Here is a 22,215-nt window from a genome sequence, read left to right as displayed (position 1 = left end):
ACGATGTACGACGGAAAGGTGAAAGGGCGGATGAAAATGCATTCTCCATTGCGTGCAAGGCGAATCTACGGCTGAGAGTTGCGGCTAAAAGAGATTGGATAATTTAAGCTACAATCCTTTTTTTTTTTTTTTCTTTACGTTAGCTTTAATTTTTGTTGTACAGCAAAGTCGTACGTTGTGCTACATATTTCTTTTTAAATCGTGCAAATTAGATGTCTATCGAAATAAAACATAGCTGGGTCTTTATAATAAAAATGTAATAACCTAGTATAGTTGACGAAGATAGAATTAAAAAAAAAAAATGTATTCTCAAGAATCCTTTCTCGATTCCGTCTCAAATATCTTATAAAACACAAATTGGTAGTATCTTTTCAAGAACGCGGCGCATCCCACCTGTGCGGCTTCGCAACAGCTGTCGATCAATTTTACGACCTTCTATCTGTAGAAAAACGAGCACCATAGGAACGATGCGTCCAATTGGCGATTCGTCTCTACATCTGCTCCGAGCGTTTACCTTTTTGTATAACGGCCATTTTTTCGACTATAATTGATTCTGTACGACGCGATTGAATTTATCGATAGCATCTTTTCGTTCATGATCGAACGTGTTAATCGGATTGTATATCTTCTGCTACAAGATAACTTGACGTTCACATCTCGTGCGTATAGTACATTATAAGCGTGCGGGATACATCGAAAAACAAAGAGAGTTCGACTGTACAGAACCCAATACGCTTTTTACATATTCCATTTCAAGCAGCCATTCTAAATTTACAGGAAATCTACCTGTCACGTATTCGTTGTTAATTTCATTGATCTCCTGTCAAAAAAAAATTTTTTTTTTTTTTTTCAATTGTTTGCTTCTTTCAGACGTATTCTATCTTACGTAAATTTTAATTAACAGACCGTCAAATTTCTTTGTCTCGATTAAAGACATTCACGATGTCAAGCGACTTTTGGATTGTTTAAATTATTTAGTGTTTTTAAGTGAATGAACACTGACGTAACGGATATGACCGAAGCGAGAAGGAAATTATCTGAAGCCGCTGGCAATACGGTAACTGTTTTACTGGCCAAACAGGCCGAACATCTTGTGGACGGTCATCGTGTCAAAATTGTCGTCGTTGGTAGCGCACCAAAGGGTGTCGCGGTCGCTATTGCGATTCTATTCAAAGTTAGTTAAAAGAATCTTTTACTTCTCTTTTGGATTCTAACCTTTTATGTCACCTTAATTAATTTTTATCACTTTAACAGCATTCAAATTGATACTTATTTAGCGCGATAAATACACACTTCAAACTTATCATTAATTTTTTAAAAATGTAATATTTAAATAATAATATATTTTGCATCAGTGTATCTGTCAGATAATGCAATAATATGCTCAATACAATCTAAAGAAATCTTTAAGAATATTTTTTAAGAATACATTTCTTCATCGAGGATCAAAGATATAATGCTCCGCCGCGTTATGGATCTCGGTAGATACCCTCAAATCCCAACAAAGAACGATGAGAATATCCAAACCAACCTGTGTAGATTTATGCATGAATATACGCGCGAGGATGAATCCTGAATGTAGGCTCGTTAGTGTGCGCCAACTCGAAAGAAAAAAAAAAAAAGCTATTATGCAAATGATCTACTGAAGACTAGAAAAAGGAATTCGGCTGTAGGAAGGATCGGAACGAAACACTAAAGGGGGAGAAAGATAGCAGGAAGAAGATGATAGAAGATGTAGAAGTGGGCAGATCCTTTCGCTCGTTATCGGATCGTAACGCGAGCATTTACACGTCGGTCGATGCGCCCCCGCAGGACGGTTTAAACGATTGATTTATACTAACTACTAACCGGAGGAAGACTACAATCCGCAACACGATTCATTTAACATTTTAGCGAAGTTCGCGCAAACATTATTAACGTGACGTTAATCAATTTAACAAACGGCGCGCTTATCAATTTTCTTCCGTCCAAAATCTCGAGTCATGCGTAATAATGGAAAATACGGGAAATATAAAATTGCTCGTAACATTTTAAATGAAATCGTATATTATTACCGTATTGTTTAGGCGTAATTTCATATCAGTTGCGTCGAGGAGGAAAATTAACAGTTAGACGGAACACATCGTAGCTCGCGTTGTTACAAGGTGCAACAGTATTGCATCCATATGCCAAGTACATTCCGGTAGAGGATAATAAATGTGGGCGACTAATTCTAGGTTTCGGTTTCCGCAAATTTACGAGGGCAAACAATGGCGTGCGCATGCGGCGGGAGGCGGAGGGCGTAACTGACGCACGATAGACTTCTCGCCGGACGATCCTATGGTGTATATATGGCGTATATCACGAGACTAAATAATATATGTATACCGGAGTTTATCATCGTGTATTATCGCAGGAACCAGAATTGTACGAGGATAACTAGGATATTAGGAAACCCGTTACCGCGCACGATAATAGTTTTTAAAGAAAATTGCCTGTGTCGACTATGAAATTAATATCATATTTCCTTAAAACTAATTTTTTTTTTTTTTTTTTTTTTCGTTGATTCTTCTGACAATAACTTCCTCAATTATTTGTAGAAACTATGCGTGTCCTGTAAATATGAATCGTTCGGCACGTATCTGCCGCCGTAGCTACGAAAGCGCGTTAATACACGATACAAGCCTAGGAGAATAATGCCCATAAATTTTTACGGGGTGATTTACATGATCGTCCGAATATCTCATTATACCGCAAATTAGTCCGCACAAATTAGAACCGCTCGAAGCTTAATGATCCGTCGTTCGAAAACGAATATGGATTACCAGCGGTCCCTTATACCGCTCGTTTGCCGCGCCATTTGCCACACTTCACGGACTCGTATAACGTTACATTTACGATATCCCTGGCGTATGCGCGGTACGATACCTTAATGAAACGAAAAAATTCATGAGGAAACAAATAGACAACATTTACGAAGAAGCCATGATTGCGGGAGAAAAATGAAGCACGTGCGGACAGGGGGTCGCTGGAGCATTCTTCATGCTCGTTTGACATTTCATGAAGAACGCGATCGCTACGGCCGTGAGTCTTGCGGCGGTCGCCGAGGAAGGGACGGAAGGTAGTCCCTGGCAGGAGGAACCGGCGAGAAGGAGCCGCGCCGGTCCTATAATTATTCATGAATGAATTATCGCCCGGCGTAAGACGTTGTTTGTGTCACCGGGCACCGGTGGCAATAACGACGATGACCACGACGAGCCGACGTACCGGGCTCTCCCGAAAATAATGCCCTTCTCGATGCTGCTCCTTGATCGGATCTTAACGATTCCTCGCATTAAGGAACTTTGCAAACAGCGCGATTGATCGCTCGTGGCCGCTCGTATCTTAATGCGATTCTCGGAGAATTGATGCTCTCATTGCGTAATGATAAGCACGTAATAACGCTGCCCGCTGGGCAAGCGACCAGTAGCCTAATTACTATCTAGTTTCTCCGCTTCTACCCCATTCTATCCCTCCGTTCACCCCCCTGGGAATTTTTTTGCAGCGTCTCGCTTCCGAGCTCGTCCTCATAGACGCGAACGAGGATCTCGCGAAGGCAGAGGCTGAAGACATCAGCCATGCGGCCGCGTATCTCGGCAATCCCAAGGTTGTCGGTACTAAAGGTGAGGGGGGGGCAGTAAAAAAAAATCGCGAAACCGTCATTACACTGTCCGCGAATAACGAGCAATTATCTTAAAACAACCGCGCTTTAAACCGTCCGTATAAGTAAATTGCGCGGCTGCGATCAGCGATAAGGTCGCTAGAGGTGACGTTCGTGTGCTTTATTGCCTGCATTGAGACATCCCGAGATGTTAATAAAATTAAGATAAATTGCGCGGTAATTAAATTTTACACGACGCCGCGCGATGAGCGACGTACGAGCGACACTCGTCTAGAAATTAATTAGTAATTGATAATAAATGATAATGACGTTAATAAATCAGAAAGATTGAAAGTATTTTAATTTCTTTTGTGACTTTGAAAAATTGTGAAAACAGGCTTTCTCCCGGGTGTAAATTTATCTAGCTAATCTGATTTTTCAGCTAGTGATTAGATCGCGCAGATTAAATATATTTCTGGTGACTAGCTTGGTACTAGCAATTTTGCTAGACAGCCACGAGATGAACCACGAATTGGCTAGTTAATTATTAGACAACGGTGGGAATCAATTTCCACTCGGGCTGTCGTTTTATATACGAAAATCGCGTGCAAAGAAAATTCTGTAATAAACGATAAATCATCTAGTGTGTATTACGCTCCGATAGACTATGCTTGTGTCAGAGACGCAGCGGTATGCGTGATCACAGTTGGAAGCCAGTCTCGTGAAGATTTGCAGCCGGTTGATTATCTAGAGCAAAATCTGCAAATTTTTAAGGACGTCATTCCAAACGTCTCCAAGTACGCGCCGAACAGCGTTCTTCTCATTCTATCAAAACCAGGTATATTATAATTTACAATGAATCTATTTTAACCGCGAGCAGGTGTTAGTAGGATACTTAATTATTATCATTATTTTAATTCCTGTTTAGTTGATATTCTGTCGTACGTTGCTATGAAGCTATCTGGGTTTCCGCCGAACCGTGTTATAGGACTAGGAACGTTTCTCGACAGCTGTAGATTTCAGTACTTGATCGCTCAGAAACTCGGAATTTCAACTAGCGCGGTTCAAGCGTTAATTATCGGCGAGAGCGGGCCGGCCTCCGGTAATTAGAGTCGAAACGGACGAATAATTCAATTAAACGTTTATGCGATTTTATTTAATTCTCATTTCCACACTCGCGTAATTGTTCTAATTTTGTCGTACGCTAGTCCCAGTTTGGTCTGCTGTTTCGGTAATGGGTATGCCTTTGAAAGATATAAATAAGGAGATTGGCACGAAAACGGATCCAGAATCGTGGGGTGATTTGCACACAAAAGTCATTGATAGCGATAACGAATTGATTACCAAGAAGGGCTATCACAGCTGGGCGGTCGGAATCTGTGCAGGCGAAATTGTCGATGCTATCGTACGCAACACTTGCGCCTGTTTTACTGTCTCTACGTTCGTAAAGGTTTATCGACAAGTTTTATTGGAACCATTAAACTTCTTTAATGATATTGTTCGCATACCTCGGAATTTTTTTTTTTTTTATTACTTCTATCTCGCATTGTATAATGACGATATTAAATTATTACCGTGTAATAAAAGACAAAGATGAATATAAAGATAAAGAAACACGAGTATTGTATAAAAATATGTAAATTTTTTGCTTAAAAACTAAAAAAAAAAGTGTAGTTCGATAATTAATTGTCAAAGCTTGACCAAAAGTATTTATTATATTTTAGGGTTGTCGGCATGGATTGGAAAAGGACATTTTTATGTCGTTACCGTGTGTGGTGGGAAAAAACGGCGTACAGTCTTTTATTCGTTTATTATATACATCTAAAGAACAAGAATTGGTGACGGTATCTTGTCGAAAAATTTACGAGGCACAAAAATTGATCCTAGACAAAATCGAATAAATAAAAATAATACAATTCACGTATTCGTCGTAACATTTTATAATTATTCAATTGTAGAGTATTAAATACTTTTAAAAATTTATATAGGAATAAATTACATATCGATGTTACGTTTAACGGAGAGGAAAATGGAAAACTAAAAATGTACGTGCACGTGTACGTAATGTTTCCATATAAAATTATAATCTTTTATCATTCGATTAAGCAGTTAAATTGAAAAGAACAATCCGCGTGTGTTTTATAAAACGATTTAATTTTATCGTGCGATCAGATAAGCAGAGAATACTATAAATTGTAGGGCGTACTTCGAGGATTTCGGTTCTAATTTGCAAAGATTAATACAGACTACGCGTAATTAATTGCTCCGTGTATGGAGCAGTTAACCGCCTTGCTAAAGGCAATCGGGGATGATAAAACGATTGCTATTATAAATATAAAGAGAGGCGGTTTCACGCGACTCTAGTGGTCAACGATACCCACCAATTTGTTACAAAATTCACGTATGGTGATACCACGCTTTTTGTCTCTGCCATCCCTTACATTAGTTAAGACGTTCGTTTACTGCTGCTCAAATATCGTAACGAAGTGTTCTCAATACATACAAAATCTAAAGTCATACTTAGAATTGCGTTTTACTGAGAACTTAAATGCTTTCTTTTTTTTTTTTTGATTTAGTTAAAAAATTAATTTTTTTTAAATTACAATAAGGGAATTATTGTTCGCGTAATAAAATTCTTGACCCGCATGCCTACTATTGATCATACGATAACGAAATTTATTTTATTATAGTAACAATATTGAAATGTAAATGTAAAAATATAAATTTTTATTCTATCTGTAAAAAATTGATGTGACGCCTGAATTTACATTAATATTTTTCTTTTTATGTTACAGTTACCGGCAGAATTTTACGACTCCGCTGAAGCTCAGATCGCTGCAGATCGGTAAGTCTCACGCTTTGCTTTTCGTAGTTTATACTAGTTCGAGTCTCTTAAAAAATAGCACGGGCGTAGCGCACGCATGGTTTTTTTTCTATATTTGCCGTTAAATGCCGAATGGCTATACGGGTCGTGATCCTCGCGGTACGAAATTCATAGGCATCGCACACATGCGAAAAAGGTGGCAAGGCACTCGTGCATACATCAAGGCGAAAGCGCATTTGCACGATCGGCTATTGAAAATTCATATCGGGGACGGTTTATACGAATGAAAAGTGGGAGGGTCCGGAGGACATTGCTCAACGGGTAGGAGACGCGGCGGTAGGTACTACTAATTACTTATACTTTTTATTCCACGTGAATATAATGCTGTCGAAGCAGCCTCGGAGCGAGGAGGTCGCCGATAGAAAAAAAAAAAAAAAAAAGGAAGGCGTGCAAAGAGAGAAGGCGAAGTAAAAAAGGGGACTGCCGCGCGAGAAAGATCAGTGAAGGGAATATGTAAAAGGGGCAGGGTGGAGAGTAGTTGGAGTGCGTTACTCAAAGTTTTAAAGTCATCTATACGCTATCAGCGACTCGCGTATGCATGTGGGGACCTCAAACCACGCGTACACGCTCATAAAATGTGCCGTGGCGCAGAAGGCAGGTCGGACTCCTGATTGAGTTACGATTTAATTAGCCCGCGCGGCCAATCAGTAATTAAGATATCCGCTAATCAACGGGCGCAGCCCTTCTTCGATCTCTCTTTTTTTCTTTACGAATTTATCGCTCGAGAACTTTTGTCCTCGTGCTCTCTCTTTCTCTTTTCTTCAAAATCTTACTCTGACATTTATTTTATATTGTTCTCAACGTAGGTATTTTGTTTCTTTTTTTTTTGTACTTTATTATCAATTATTAATTAATTTTTAATTGGAAATTATAACAATATATCTCGAATACTTAATCGAATAAGTGACTTGTTATTTTGATTGGATATTTTTGCATCATTTAACGGTAACATTAATTTTATATTGCACTTTGTTCACATTCAAGTCTCTTGTTTATTGTTTTATTGTTAATTTTTTTTTAAGTCTATTAATATCTAATTTTATCTCTTGCGATAAGAAAAATACTGAATGTTCCTGGCATCTGTCGGAAAAAATCAGAACACACGATCGAAAACGTGCCTGATAAACGAGCACATTTGTTCAGCCACCTTTTTACAAACCTGTTTAACATGCATAGTCCAATCCAGCGAGACGAACTCACAATTTTATGAACGCTAATAATTTTTTCCCCACTGAGATTATGCGCGCACGTATGTGTTTACGGTCAATATAGTAATGATTGTTACGATTTTTAAAGATAAATGTTTTCCACCGAATGTGCACGAGATTAAATTCCGCATCAGCCGGTTATGTGATATAACGTTTTGATTGCAATTAATAGCTGCCGGCTGCGTTACGGTCGGTTAATTGTCGGGGAAAGATTAATGGCGCGAAATCACGCCACTAACAGTAGATTGTTCGACACCGATTTTTATATCAGTACACATCTTCATAAATTACTGTTCGGTATAACTTCTTGTAAGGAAATGTACCTGCTCGCGCAACAAGATATTTTAATAAAATGTTTACAGCCGGGAAGATTAATGAAATCAACGCAAATATCGCCTCGAGTACCGCTTTTTTTTTTAGGATACAGTTATATCTATATGTTATTACGCAATACTGCTTTGTCTCTTTCACTTATCCAGATCTTAATGGAAAATTGCTGCATTTTATTTTTTTTGTTTTTTTTTATGCATCCAGATAATAATGAATAATTTCTGACAGAACTGCAAGTTTGTTACAATACAGCGCTGTGATTAACGAAGCGGAAATAAATACCGTAACATTGCTCTACTTTAGTAAAACAAGTGTTAATACAAATTGGAATTTTTTAGGTGTTTCTAATAGTGCACTTCCTGCATTATAAAGTTAAGAGAAAAAGGAATTTTTCTTGATAGGTGTTTTTCTAATGTTAGTCACGAATATCCTAATATCAAGGGCGTATTACGTGTTTAGGGATAATAATTTTACCGTGTACATGTGGCAACCTAATTTTACTGCAGAAAATAAATCTGCATCGACGTTAGGCCTTGACTTATATATACTTATAACAGAATCTTGGGTTACCGAATGAAAATTGATACGATTCTGTCTTACCGTCGTCGATGAGCCTCGTCAAAAAGATCCTGCGGACCCGGGAACACGAAGACGGAAAAGATCTACTTTGATCCGCGGCAGATTCTAGGTTGCTTTAGCGATTACGCGATTATGCTCCGATTCGAGATTTACGGGCAAGCGAAGCCGTTCAGGACGTATCACCGTTTATTTATAGTTACAGGGAATCACTTATTGCAACCGCTCATTCGATATCTCTCCCTCTCTTCCTCTCTCTCTCTTTTTTCTTTCTCTCTTTCTGAGGTCTTTCTTCCTTGGCCCTTCTTCTTCTCGGCCGCACGCGTGAGTGCACTTTTAACACACTCGTTGACGACCACCCGCAATATCGGGCATGGGAATGCAGCTGTGGACACCAAATACAATTTAGAGCACATTGACAGGGCTTTAAAAATTCTTCTCTCGAAATTTATATGGAATTTTAGTTAAAAAATTTAAATAAATTAAAGTTATGTCATGATTTTTTTTAGTAAAATTAAATTTCGCATTTTTTTTTTTTTAATTGCATTATATTTTGACACATTGTTTCTCAGTAATAACTTTTTTATGTTTGAAATAATTACATAATTTTAGATAAGGATCATATGTAGATTCGCTTACATTTCCTGTCAAGCTTTTAGTCGCACGATGCAAGTTAAATGAAAATGTTGAAATAATTAATTTCCAGAAATATCAAACTTCCCGCGATCTTACGTCACGATTGCAGGCACAGTCGCAATGTGTTGCGCACTGTTAATTCGCTCGAAAACGTATGCGGACGAGATAATTTGCGCAAAGTATTCGGGCAATTTAACGAATCCTTTTCCAAGGTAAGACACGACGGTTAACGTGCGCTCGTGTCCGCGAGCGGTACCTTGCGAAGGTGAGCGCGTTTTCTTACGAGCTATAATTTACAATCACGTCACAAGAGAAGAACCGAAATATTCGCGAGTCTGACGTACAAACGTAGCCGAATGCTTGGTACGTACACACTATACGGCGATTGCTAACGAATGCACATGTATTATCCCCCGGTAATTACCATATCAAGGTCTCGTTGCTGATCCCTAACACCGTCCTAATTGCCACGCTCGACAATTTATTAAATTGCTCTATTATGAGACCTGTCCTTCCTACTCTCTCTTCTTTCCACCTTTCTCGAGGCCTTAAAGATCCACAGCCGCCTTCTTCGGCGCGATTTCGCCGGCTGCGGGGCAAACGCACGCAAACACTTTATGGACTTTGTGTATGGAAATCACAGCGGGCTGTTGCAATACGTCTCATTCTGCATATTTAAAAAAAAATGATTATTATACGAATGGTCATATTTTGGAATACGTGGTGCGCTCCGATGTTTAAGATTAACGCTTCGTTATTAAGCGGCAAATGCAAATTACAATTGGCAAAAAACTCCTGGCAAGATAAAGTCTCAGAGAGAATAATATTACATGTCATTTTTAATGAAACAAAAAAAAAAACTTTTATTGTATTTTAAGATTAATTTAAATTTCAATTATAATGCCGTCTTCGAGTTTTTACACTAAAATCTTTATTAATATTATTTTTTTTTTTTTATATCTGTTGCAACGATTTTAAAATGCTCAGGAAGCCTATTTATAAAATAATACATATTGTGCTTGACAAGTTCAATGTATCACAATGTGTAATGCTGTACTTTGTGTAATGAAATTGGATGAACGGAGTGCCTTTACTCATTCCGCTAAGTATAGCTATATCCGTTCCAAAGTGGGGAGCAGATATGTCATGAATAGAAGAACGTGTGCAGGACAGAGACAATTTGTAAAATGTAAGAGCGAAAAAGAACGCCGTACTTGAGTCACTTGAATACACACTATATAGACTTCGAAATGGATCGATGACCGTTCGCACGTACAGCATTACAACTGTACGGAGAAAGTTGCATCATAGTTGCGCATGCAACTGGTGTCGATCGAAATCATCTGAGAATAGAAATGAATTTGCAACCGCGAGAATTATAGATATTTCTTCAATAGATTATTTATGGACAATACAGTTTACTTTTAATTGTAATCTTATTTATCTCAAATGGAATTTTTTTGTACATGTTTTTTTAAATATTCTTTTTTTATATTCTCAAGTGAGATAAATTTAACTTTAGCGATACCCATAAAAATGTCGTGCCGCACAATGCGGGAGTCATGACTCGGGCATTGCTTCCAGAAATAATTTTGCCCCACTCTCGGCGTCCCAGCACATCATGATTGGGGGAATAGAAAGATTCAGCGAAAGAAAGTCTCCTCGAGCTGGATCGATGGTGAATATCACCCATCACGTGCGTGAGTTGCGTCATGTTACGCGTGCGCAATGTCACGTTTCCTCTTTTTCCAAAGCGATTTAAAGTATTCCGTATTTAAATCCGAGTCGCACGTCGCACTTCGACGCGTTCCGCGTTTTTGGAAATTATTCGTTTTCAAGGTTTTTCTGATTTTATCGTATATTATTACGAAAGTGGATATATTTCATCATTGCCTTGTCGCTCATAGAAGCTATATAGTGGGGATTAGGTCACCTTGGCGAATCCACATCCCTGAGCAATTCAGTAGAATAGCGGTGCGCCAGCTGCACCGGGTTCAGTCACTGTTCGACAGTCTCGAAGAATAGTATTATACAGAGAATACTTGCGAGGTCAGTGAAGACTTTTCAATCGTCTAAAATTATTTTCAATTAACCAGTCTTACGGTGTGCAATAGAAAAGTAATATTTAAATCTGGGCCTCGATAAATTTTGTAATTCAAGCTTTATTATTCGCGACGTTCAAATAAATTTATTTAATTTATTTAATTGAATTCAATTATTCGTTAACGTTGAGTACAAAAGAAAAAATATTTTTACCACGACAGTCAAAGTTCTGTGTTTCTACTCGATTAGGTGCTATCAGCTGGTGTATGTTATCTGCGATAAAATATACGTCGATAAAGCACGTGCGTGTTACATTACGTACCGTTACCGGTATATTGTACTTTATCGTTTACTAACTTCCTATACAAGTGCGGTAAGTTAACAGTGCTGCACGCTGTCCGAGCCTCGTCGATTACATCTCGCCAGTTAAATGTTATTAGTGATGAACGATCTGACCGCAATTCTCGTGAATCGATGTGTAGTTTAATTCCAACGTATTTCTCGTGAGTTTTTTCCTACATTTTCCACCTAGTCGAAACGGAAGTGTTGGACTTCCGTTGATTATACCTACACTGCCATCTGACAATTGTACGAATCATTCGTTTCACGCGACGCGTACCGCAGCAAGTAGAAACCGTACGATACACATTTTACAACGACGCCGATCAAACACATTTCTCGACATGACTCAATTTCTTCTAAAAAAAGACGTGAGGCCAAGGTTGATATTATTAACGAGCTTCGCGAACTCGTGTTAACGACCGCAATTAAAAAAAATTATCCTTAGTTATTTGTAACTAAAAAAAAAAAAAAAGAAGAGAACGGACGTATATACAGCAAGCTAGATTAAAATTTCATAGTTCTGATATCGGTGCGTTATTAAATTAATTTTGATAAATATTAACAGAAAATGGCAGCGTTGAAGGATCAACTTTTGACAACTGTAACCGAACCGGTGCCTACCGGAAGGAATAAGATCACAGTGGTTGGTGTCGGTCAAGTTGGAATGGCTTGCGCCTTCAGCGTTCTGACGAACGTAAGTTAATTTCATTACTCAGAATAATTGCAGCGCGAATTACAGAGTTGCGTCAGTCGATAAATTGTTGCAGCATGTTTCAAGCGATGTGGTATTAATCGATGTGATGGCAGACAAGCTGAAAGGCGAAATGCTGGATTTACAACACGGAAGTGCGTTTATGAAAAACGCAAAAGTGAGCGCGAGCACTGATTACGCCATGACCGCGAATTCGAGCCTCTGCATCGTGACAGCAGGTGCTCGTCAACGCGAAAATGAAACCAGATTGGATCTCGTTCAACGTAACACCGACATATTCAAAGGCATTGTGCCTCAGTTAGTGAAATATAGCCCGAACACGATTCTGCTTATCGTTTCCAATCCGGTGGATATTTTAACTTACGTGGCATGGAAGCTCTCCGGTTTACCAAAGAACAGAGTTATTGGCAGCGGCACAAATTTAGACTCCGCTCGCTTCCGTTTTCTGCTATCGCAGAAACTTAATGTCGCGCCTACGTCTTGCCACGGCTGGATTATTGGAGAACACGGCGATACCAGTGGTACGTTAACTGCTTTTTTTTTAATAATAAAAATTTTTTTAGTAATAAATATAATAATAAATTTACTGCACTGTATTTTTTCTATCAGTGCCTGTGTGGTCAGGAGTTAACGTCGCCGGAGTACGTCTACGCGACTTGAACGAGCACGTGGGTACTAAGAAAGATGAGGAACATTGGAACGAGTTGCATAAGCAAGTGGTACAAAGTGCGTATGAGGTAATCAAATTAAAAGGCTACACCTCATGGGCCATAGGTCTCAGTGTGGCGCAACTTGCATCAGCTATACTAAGAAATTCCAATCAGGTGCACGCTGTATCCACGTTAGTTACTGTAAGTCGACAACGTGGATTTCTGCTACATTAATTTACAATATTTAATATACATTTGTACAAACTGTAATATTAATTTTATGGAAATTTAGATTTTTGTGTATTTATTAATTATAATACGAAATACGAAATTAACACTTATTAATTTTTAGGGTCACCATGGAATTAATGAACAAGTATTTTTATCCTTACCTTGCACGCTGGGTGAAGATGGCGTCACGCACATCGTTCAGCAGAAATTAACAGATGATGAACTTGAATTATTGCATAATTCCTCTGCGATGATGCACGAAGTGCAAAAAGGCCTCAAGTTTTAAGAATATCTTAATTTAATTTTTTTTTTTTCTTTTTTTATATTATCTTATTACGTGTTTTTGGTGTTTTCCATATATAACTTATACATATGTGTATTTAAACGTATTAACTGATCACAGTATTAATATACACGTTTTATATATGTATTAAATTAATAAATTTTTACAAACGTTTATAACTATATAATCGACGTATAGTTTGAATAAATGTGGGAAAATACGAATAAAAAGTATTTTCGATGTTATATTACATATATACGATTGAGAATTTAATGAGTTTTAATGAGTTTTTAGAGAATTAAAGCAAATAAAATGAACGAAACGTGCGCTGTATAACGTCTAGTGAAATTGATCAATCTCGTATTTTATTCCTATCTTCTTTTTTTTTTTTTTAAACGCCTATTATAAATAATAAATTTTAGTAACCATGGATGCGTTTAACAATTGGCAAATCGACATGATGGCTGTATGCCAAGAATGTTATGTTGATCGATTATCAGTGTACTCTCTCTTTTCAAGAAAAAAAAAAACCAGTTTCATGCAATGTGACGGGCGTGGCTGAAAACGATCGTGCGACGTTTACAAAACCGATGAGTGACAGAAGCAATGGTTTTATCACCTCTGCTGTCAAACTCGTTGCTATCGGTATGTTTGAGAAATTTTGCATGCGTGACATTGACAAAAAACTTGATCAGAAACCGATATACACGCGCTTTACCACCAACGATATTGGCAAAGATCTTCGGAAATAATGGAAAATCTTTTGGGAAAGATGCGACTTCCAATTCGAGTTTACAGAAAACATTTAATTTTGTGTAAGAAAAATTAATTTCAAACTTTTTTAAAATACTAATTTAATAATTTTTTGGATTATATTTGATTTATACTTGTTTCTATATCTTTAAATTATAAATGCCATTTAAATTTTTTTTTTACCATGTTTTTTAGTTCACCGTGTTTAAAGGAAGAACTTTTATGCAAAATATCTGAACCAATTAAAGATTGCGACCATAAAGTGACCATAGTTGGTACCGGAATGGTCGGAGTTGCTCTCGCTAATTCACTACTTTTCCAAGTATTTTTTTTTTGTTCTATATATTTATATTTTAGAGATAAAAAATTAAAATATTAAAAATTAAATTTTGTAACATATTCTGTTAGTTTTTATTGTTGTTTTATAAAATATTAGCGAACTACTTCACATATTGCAATGGTAGATGTCTTTCCTAATAAACTAGAAGGCGAAGGAATGGACTTTAGCCACGGTTCCGTATTTATAGGTAACCCAAAGATCGAGTATGATACAGGTAATTAATTTATTACAGCATTTTTTTATTTTTATATAAGAATGCAAAAATTATTTTATTTTTTCTTCAGATTTTTGTGTGACGAGTAATTCGAAAGTCGTAGCTATTTGCGCGGGTGTACGACCAGTAAAGGGTGAAACGCGGCTCGACCTAGCAAAAAGAAATACAGAAATATTGAAAACTATAATACCACCTTTAATAAATTATAGTCCGAATGCGGTGTTCGTTGTTCTCTCTAATCCAGGTTAAAATTAATTAATTCAACAATTTTTCAAACATTTAGTTAAATAAATGTAAATATAATTATTTTATGCAGTCGATATCTTGACATGGGTTACTTGGAAATTAAGTGAACTTCCGGTTCATCAAGTAATCGGTAGTGGAACTCATCTCGATAGCGCAAGATTTCGTTACCTGATTGCTGATCGGTTGCAAATTGCCCCGGGTTCGGTACAGGCGTACATAATTGGTGAACACGGGGACAGCATGGGTGAGCTCTGTCGATCGATCTGTGACATATGACACGGGGAGAAAGGCGACGTTACGCATTAAACCTAATTTATCATTCGGTGTTTCCTAGTTCCGCTCTGGTCCGGAGTGAACGTCGCGGGAGTACAGTTCCGCGATGTTATCCCAAATATCGGCTTAGAGACAGACGATGAAAAGTGGTTTGAAATAGCGAAAGATGTGGTAAAAGCGTATGTTACATCACTTTAATTAAACAAAAAATTAAACTCTGTTCTAATGTATACATACTTATGTTACTCATTTTTTAAGAGGATCTTTGGTTCGATGTTTAAAAGGATATTCAAATACGGCCATTGGACTTTCTGCAGCTGACATCATAACAGCAATATTACGCAATACACAAGCTATCATACCAGTTTCGACTCTAGTGCAGGTATAAATTTGTATATTACTGCGTTTACTTTCATCTCGGAAAATCTGTTTCTGGCGTTAAAAAGATATTAAACGAATATTTTACCTATCAATAATTTAATATAATTTTTTTTGTAATTATAAAACTATTATTTTTCTTTTTTTTTTAATGCAAATAATTCATGTTAAATAAAAATTTTATCTCGTGCAAAATAGTAATTATACTGTTCTATGTCGATTTAATGAAGGGTCACCACGATGTGTGCCACGATATGTTCCTGTCCTTACCCTGCGCGATTGGAGAAAATGGTATCACGCAAGTAATACGGATGCACATAACCGAATACGAGAAAAAGCTGTTTCAGCTTTCGGCGAACGTCGTACACAACGTTCAGAAAACCATCAAAATCAAGTAGTGGTGCGTGAGAAGAAATCGTGAGAATGTGTTTAATTTCTTACAAAAAAAAAAAAAAAATGCGCGTTTAATAAATTATATATAGCTCGTTTCAACGTTTCGTCCCGTTACGTCTGCCACCACAAAACCGTTTACCACACAATCAAATTTTTTTCCGACTCGTGCAGAAAGACACGCGGCAACCGCGAATGCTCCGATTGCTAATTTATGCAAATAAAAACAAGAATCATGAACGAAGCCTTCGAACTACGTCGTCTCGAATTTTTTAATAGTTTGAGTCAACGGAATGGTCGCCGAAAATGATAATATCTTTATAAATATAATTTCGTTAACGATTTCAAGATCTTAAAATCGAATCCGACGAGGCAATGACGTCAATGACCTCTTTTAACACTTGACGACGTGTAGAATACCCGACGTTTGCCTTACGCAATTCGAGCCTCTTTGTATTTCCAAGTAAAGTCTTCCGGCAAACTTGCGGCCGAACATTTTCGGGTTTTCCCGTTGCATAAATATTCGACGCTCGCGGAAAGCGGTAAGAGTCGACGTCAGCGTAGTGTTCTCGACGCGTGAACGAGCGAAAGGTGACCGGTGGATGGTACCAGAAGGCCATGATTACGCCGCAGGCTAGGCCACGGCAAGGTAAGAGAGGGATACAATAACTGTGCGTAAGATGGCGTTTTGGAAGTGCCTGATACCTAATATACCTGCGTCCACCTGCGTTTGAACGACCTCGCGCAGGGCCGTGAGGAAGTCCGATTTTCCTTTGAAGAATTAAACCTGTTTAACGAGACGATCGCGCGTTTCGATTTACCGCTGAACGGTCTGGAATTAAGTGAGTTAATTATAATAACACGGTTAATGATGACATAAAGGAAAGAATGATGAATCAGAGCAGATCGGCAAACAACAAGGAAATATGGAAACTTCTGGACATTAATATCGCCGCGTAGGCGAGCGGCGCGCTTTGAACCGTTCCCCTTTTACTTGCCGCAGATCCACTTGAAAGGCCAGGCGTGTCCGTTGATTTTGAAAGAGGAATTCCGTGTAAGCCATATGTCACAGATCCTTGCAACAGAGTTACATAAATTCTTTATCGACTCTGGAGCTGAACTTCGGACATGAGTTGTGATTAATCTAATCGTAAAACCGGCGCGCCTAATTCGATAGTTTAACGAATATAGCAGGCAGAAGTGGTAATTGCCATTTAATATTCACCGTGGATTAATATCTAATAATTTTGAATCGTATGCAATTTCGTAATCTTGAAACAACTTTATTTAACAAAAGTGACTTGAAATATTTGGCAAAAACGTAAAGAGACATTTTGTTTATCTTACCATTTGCTTCTCCCTTTCGAGTTTAGCCTTAGTTATGCTCGTAATACTTGCTTTAAGCAGGTTTAACGTGAAATGGGCTCTGATCGTGACGTTCACATCCCTGGCTCTCGGGTGGAGGTGGCACAGCCGGACCCCGTTCTCTGTTGGTCCCGCCGTCCTTACCGGAGCTCAGTCAGTAGACAGTCGATCCACCTAGTCAGCTGGTTTGAACCATTCGCATATCACACATCTCCCTGATGTTAGATCCATCGCGAGCGACTAGGTAGATCCCGGTGGCGGTCTACTGGTGTCAATAATAAATCATCATTCAAATTAAATTAATTATAAACGTCGGAAACGGAATATTAGCGGCTCGCGCGCGCCGCATGTGCGCGAATGTGCTGCATCTTTGCCGTAAACGTCATCGATACGGTACGCGGGGCAAGATCGTCTACGCGAAGAGATACTGCGTCGAAGGGAGAAGAAAAAGACGGCAATTAGGAAGAGGATTGCGTGCGCGCAATCAGACGGGAGATGACCATATCGTACGCGAGCGAAGTGCCGAACGGCTCCAGCTTTGGTTGCTTCTGGAGGATTTTGATCAAGTAAGTAACGTCGCTTAGTTCGCGAGACTCGGCGAGAGTTTGCTTCAATATGTTGAATGAATGTATGACTTTTTTTTTGCGGTCCGCGCTTGACGCAGGCACCGGAGCTGTCAACTCGCTAGCAGCTAACAGGTGAGACCGGTAACAGGCGCGGTGGAGTCTTGGGTTAGTCTGCTTTCCGCGTATTTCGATTTGAATCGTCCGTCGAATGCAAATACGATGGTAGTCTCGTTTTTCGGTGGTATACCCGACGGTAATATTTCGACGCTCTATCCATCATTATAAGTAGCTTACTCTCCGAAAGTTTTTATCACTCGTCGCCTCGCAAAGATTGCGGGATCTACTTTTACTTTTGCTACGTCGCATAAATTATGCCGATGGTATTTTCAATTGAGACCCGAACGTACGATCGGCTGTCGGCCACCGCGATCGTTGCAAAATGTCGCGGTTTCGTGATACGAATTTGTCGAGGAACATCGGAATTTATTTGGGGATCAACGTTTCGTCATATATCTCTGACGTTTGTGCCTTCGGTGCGGAATAACAAGCGAAATTAGATGCTCTAGATGTCAAGACGTCCCACGTTATTGTCAGTGTGCTATGTAAGATGAATACTTTACCTTACAACCCGCCAGATAATCATTATGCAATTTTTAACTTTCGACTTAGTGCGCTACGATCACGCTTTATAATTCAATTACAGTTAAAAAACGAATATCCTCGGGCAAGAGTTTTTTTTTTTTTTTAATTTAATTAAAGCATCAAAGCGATCATTAAATATACGAACATTAGTATATCTGTCAGCAGCGTCCAATAATTTTTTATTCAGCCCGCGTGTTTCGCAACTCATCGAGGAATTAATGTAGATTTGAAGATATCCGAGTCCGGAAGTGTTCCAAATGTTTCAACCGCGCAGAAAACGTTCGAATCACAGCGGCGGAGCACGTAAAACCCGCTAGCACAGAAATGGCGTTCGGTAAATGATTGCGCGCGCGTTTTAAGGAAATAAGGTCGCCGATACGTCGATTTTAAAACGTAGCGGCGCGCACGGCCTCTGTGCCTGGAATATATCGGCACTGAAAATTATTGCACTGCCGTACGCCAGACTGTGCGTCGCTTATCTACCATGCAACAGATAACAATGGTAATGTTTATTCTGGAGAGATTGACACGACAACATTGACCGGACACGTGTTTAATTTAGCTACTCGTATGCAAGTGTAAATCTTCCATATGTTCAGAGTTCGAGCAACGCCGAGGTCGTATCTTTTGAATGGGAATACCATATAAATTATGTTACGTTTCTCTCACAGGTGTTTTACTTGAATAGAATGCGAGAAACTGATTAAGGATATTGCATTTACTTTTTCGAATTTTTGAACGACGAAGAGAGTTGTTAAATTTGATAATCAATCATTAATTTAATAAAAAAAAATAAATTTTAACGAATAAAACGTACTAAGATACGTTTAAACGTATCTTAGTACATTCTGCACACTTGACTGATAATACTTGAAAAACTAGAATATTAGGATCGTTTTGCAATTGCAGTACATACATATATTAACGTCTGTAACTTGCAATTATTACTACAAAGTTCTTCTTTTTCTTTTTTTTTTTTTTTTTTTTTTTTTTCTTTTGTTCGTTTGAAGTCGTTATATAATCATTCTCGTAAATCGGTGTAATCGGTGACATCAATGCTTGTCGAGAACGTCTACGCGGGTCTTGACAATTACGTATAGAATTAAATGTTATGCAACATGGAAATGTTTTTGGAATATAATGTAGATATGCAAAATAATGTGACAATGTATGCCAACGTATAATTTTTAATGGGAATAATCCGAAATATTTGGATACAATAGCCGCTGAAAAATTTTCAGATAAAACGGGAAACAGGACCGCTTGATTAAGTCGAGTGTTTCAGCGGCAATGTATCGTGATTAACGTTATTTCGCGGATTTTACGGTGGCCAGAAATTTATCTAATCGCACGGTATCTTCTATTACTATTCGCGGTGTCCTTGTTCAAGCCCATGTGTTGGCATTTCCACGACCTTTACACACTGCGGTATTAGTGGATGCTCCGAAGTCTCAGTTTCTCTCTATACGCCTCGGTGGAAATGGCCTTAACGGCTTTCACGTAAGATCTCGCTTTCCTATGCGCGTTATACCACAACACCGCAGCAGTTAAAGGAAAGACGACAGCAGCTAGTCTATAAATACCCTGGAATGTCCAGGAATAGAAAATCTTTCGTGGTAGCGTGCAAACGAGAGCGCGTGTGCATGTGCACCATAAGTTGGTTCTCTCAAATCGGCGGAAGTTACGATTAGCTGCGCTCTTCGAGGTGCAAAGAGGTGTCTCTCGTACTCTTATACGCTCTCCCGATTCTCGAAATCTTAAATCTAACTTTACGTACGACAGCTGTTAATTTGGAAAATTTTTTTTTTAATTATTATTTTGCATGGAATTACCTCGATTCTGAAAGATCGCTAATGGCACGTTCGTCCCGATACGGTGCTATTTACAAGGAAAAAAATTATCTGCTATCTATGCTATTTGCAAAGCGGGGCAATTCCGCTCCATGATATTTCATTGCCAGCGTTTTGCTTGTTTAGACACGGCGAAACGCGTAGCTCTCCTTTTTCTCATTACAGTCTTCCGCGGTGACCCATACCAGCTTTCTTATCCGCCTACCGGTGCTGCTGTTAAAAAGGAACAGCGCGATCGCCAATCTATAAATACCCAGGAGAGTCCCCGGAACGTACTATAAATACGTACGTTTATATCCAGGAATAGAAAATCCTCTTACCTGCTTTTCCAGTACGCCGATAAAACGATCGTGCCGGCAAATTCTCACACGTAGAGCAGATCTGTTACGAGGTTAATGATGTGATCGTTAGGACGATTTTTGAGCCGCGGATAGACGTTCGTGTGCGTCTACGTGCATGGCTAAGGGCCAATTCCTCCGACTTCTTGAGAAGGTTAAATCAACGAGAATTCCATCGATGATTCTGGGTTATCATTCAATATTTCTCTATTTTTTTTTTTTTTTTTTTACCCTGTCGTTAATATTACCATGCACCGTTTCATTTTTATTTGGCGATTTATTATTTTTTAATTAGACAAAAAAGGAAATATATTTCTGCTTGTCGCTTAGGACTCGACGGTGAATGGTCGCGCGGGTAAAAAATATTTGGTGAACATAGCGTGTCATTGTCGCGTGACGCACAAAAGCGAAATGAGAATCTAAAGCATTTTTATGCCCGACGATTATCGCTCGAGGTATGACGTTTGTTGCAACAATTGTGCCTGCATACGCGCTAATATTACAGCTGACTCGATCACTCGCGCGAAATACACGCGGTGCATGAACGGAAGAGTCATAGCGACGAATCGTACGCGTGAAAGCAAGAACGGTTTCACGCCGCCGTGGAGTTGCCGTTCGCGTTGCCGCGTTCGCTTTTGCAGATTCGTCAGGAAGGCACGGGAAATCGATTTCGGATCTATAAATCAGCGAAACAACGAGTTGCCTTCGACGCAAACGAGATACGCAAGGTTGGCAAAATTTGCCCAGATGTTTACAGAATTACAAACAGCTCGTTGTGAAATGAAAAAGCGCGCGTCGCTGAACGATAGGCCAATCGTGATGAATCGTCACGTACTTTATGTAGGACGCAAAATAAGACACGCGTGTGTTGAAAATGCCGTTTTGAAATAAGGAAAATACAGGCGTGCAAATTTATCGGATTATTAACGCGATTAAAACTGGAAAGAAGTCTGAAATTATTTGAAACTATTAATCTATTAAATTTATATAGAGTTGTGTGCAATAATTATGTGAGACAAGTTTAATTACATCCATTTAACTAGCATTGAAATTTTTAGAAAAGTCACGCGCACAGAATATTTTTTATTAAGTATTCGTAATTTATATATATATATATATATATATATATATATTTTATACAATTGTTACTTCTTCCTTTTGTATAATTCTCTCAAAAATAATTTCTGTTCCTTCTTCGCATTTTTGAGCTACTTTTTCAACGCGTAAACACCGAGGTGTCTTCTCGGTATAATTTTTACATACCGCTCATCTAATTTCGCGGAGAACTAGGCCAGAGTTTATCTCTCACTTGCCTTATCGAGACCGCAAAGCCTTTCTGCGGTTTA

General features: G+C 38.6%; 4 protein-coding genes across 8 annotated transcripts in view; all 4 read left to right on the top strand.

The window, feature by feature from the left end:
• Window positions 1-13,850, top strand: part of LOC139102764 (L-lactate dehydrogenase) — a 58,001-nt gene extending 44,151 nt beyond the window's left edge. The window contains exons 2-6 of one of the 5 annotated variants that reach the window (XM_070656896.1): window positions 6,415-6,464; window positions 12,204-12,332; window positions 12,406-12,871; window positions 12,960-13,201; window positions 13,353-13,850. In XM_070656896.1, the coding sequence (XP_070512997.1) occupies window positions 12,207-12,332; window positions 12,406-12,871; window positions 12,960-13,201; window positions 13,353-13,517 (999 nt within the window). In that variant the 5' untranslated portion in view covers window positions 6,415-6,464; window positions 12,204-12,206 and the 3' untranslated portion in view covers window positions 13,518-13,850. Of the gene's footprint in view, window positions 1-6,215; window positions 6,465-10,401; window positions 11,800-12,203; window positions 12,333-12,405; window positions 12,872-12,959; window positions 13,202-13,352 lie in introns of those variants that run through there. The other 4 variants (XM_070656897.1, XM_070656895.1, XM_070656894.1 and 1 more) reach the window with 4 other exon arrangements.
• LOC139102767 (L-lactate dehydrogenase A chain) lies at window positions 2-5,950 on the top strand. The gene is made up of 6 exons (XM_070656900.1): window positions 2-1,174; window positions 3,524-3,641; window positions 4,284-4,457; window positions 4,548-4,721; window positions 4,828-5,069; window positions 5,344-5,950. Exons 1-6 carry the CDS (start codon window positions 992-994, stop codon window positions 5,518-5,520), a joined length of 1,068 nt encoding a protein of 355 aa, XP_070513001.1. The 5' UTR covers window positions 2-991; the 3' UTR covers window positions 5,521-5,950.
• Window positions 13,851-13,941: 91 nt separating the features above from the next.
• LOC139102814 (L-lactate dehydrogenase) lies at window positions 13,942-16,116 on the top strand. The gene is made up of 8 exons (XM_070656956.1): window positions 13,942-14,015; window positions 14,463-14,589; window positions 14,704-14,821; window positions 14,892-15,065; window positions 15,138-15,311; window positions 15,402-15,519; window positions 15,599-15,722; window positions 15,949-16,116. The coding sequence occupies exons 1-8, from the start codon at window positions 13,942-13,944 to the stop codon at window positions 16,114-16,116; spliced, it is 1,077 nt and encodes a 358-aa protein (XP_070513057.1).
• A 1,396-nt stretch (window positions 16,117-17,512) lies between these two features.
• Window positions 17,513-22,215, top strand: part of Best2 (bestrophin 2) — a 31,704-nt gene continuing 27,001 nt past the window's right edge. The window contains exon 1 of the mRNA XM_070656887.1: window positions 17,513-18,039. Within this exon, the coding sequence (XP_070512988.1) occupies window positions 17,969-18,039 (71 nt within the window). The 5' untranslated portion in view covers window positions 17,513-17,968. The remainder of the gene's footprint in view (window positions 18,040-22,215) is intronic.

This window comes from Cardiocondyla obscurior, linkage group LG05 (assembly GCF_019399895.1).
Source record: "Cardiocondyla obscurior isolate alpha-2009 linkage group LG05, Cobs3.1, whole genome shotgun sequence".
Classification (NCBI taxonomy): Eukaryota; Metazoa; Arthropoda; class Insecta; order Hymenoptera; family Formicidae; genus Cardiocondyla; species Cardiocondyla obscurior.
Note: the sequence above shows the minus strand (reverse complement) of the source record. Positions and strands in the feature narration are given on the sequence as shown.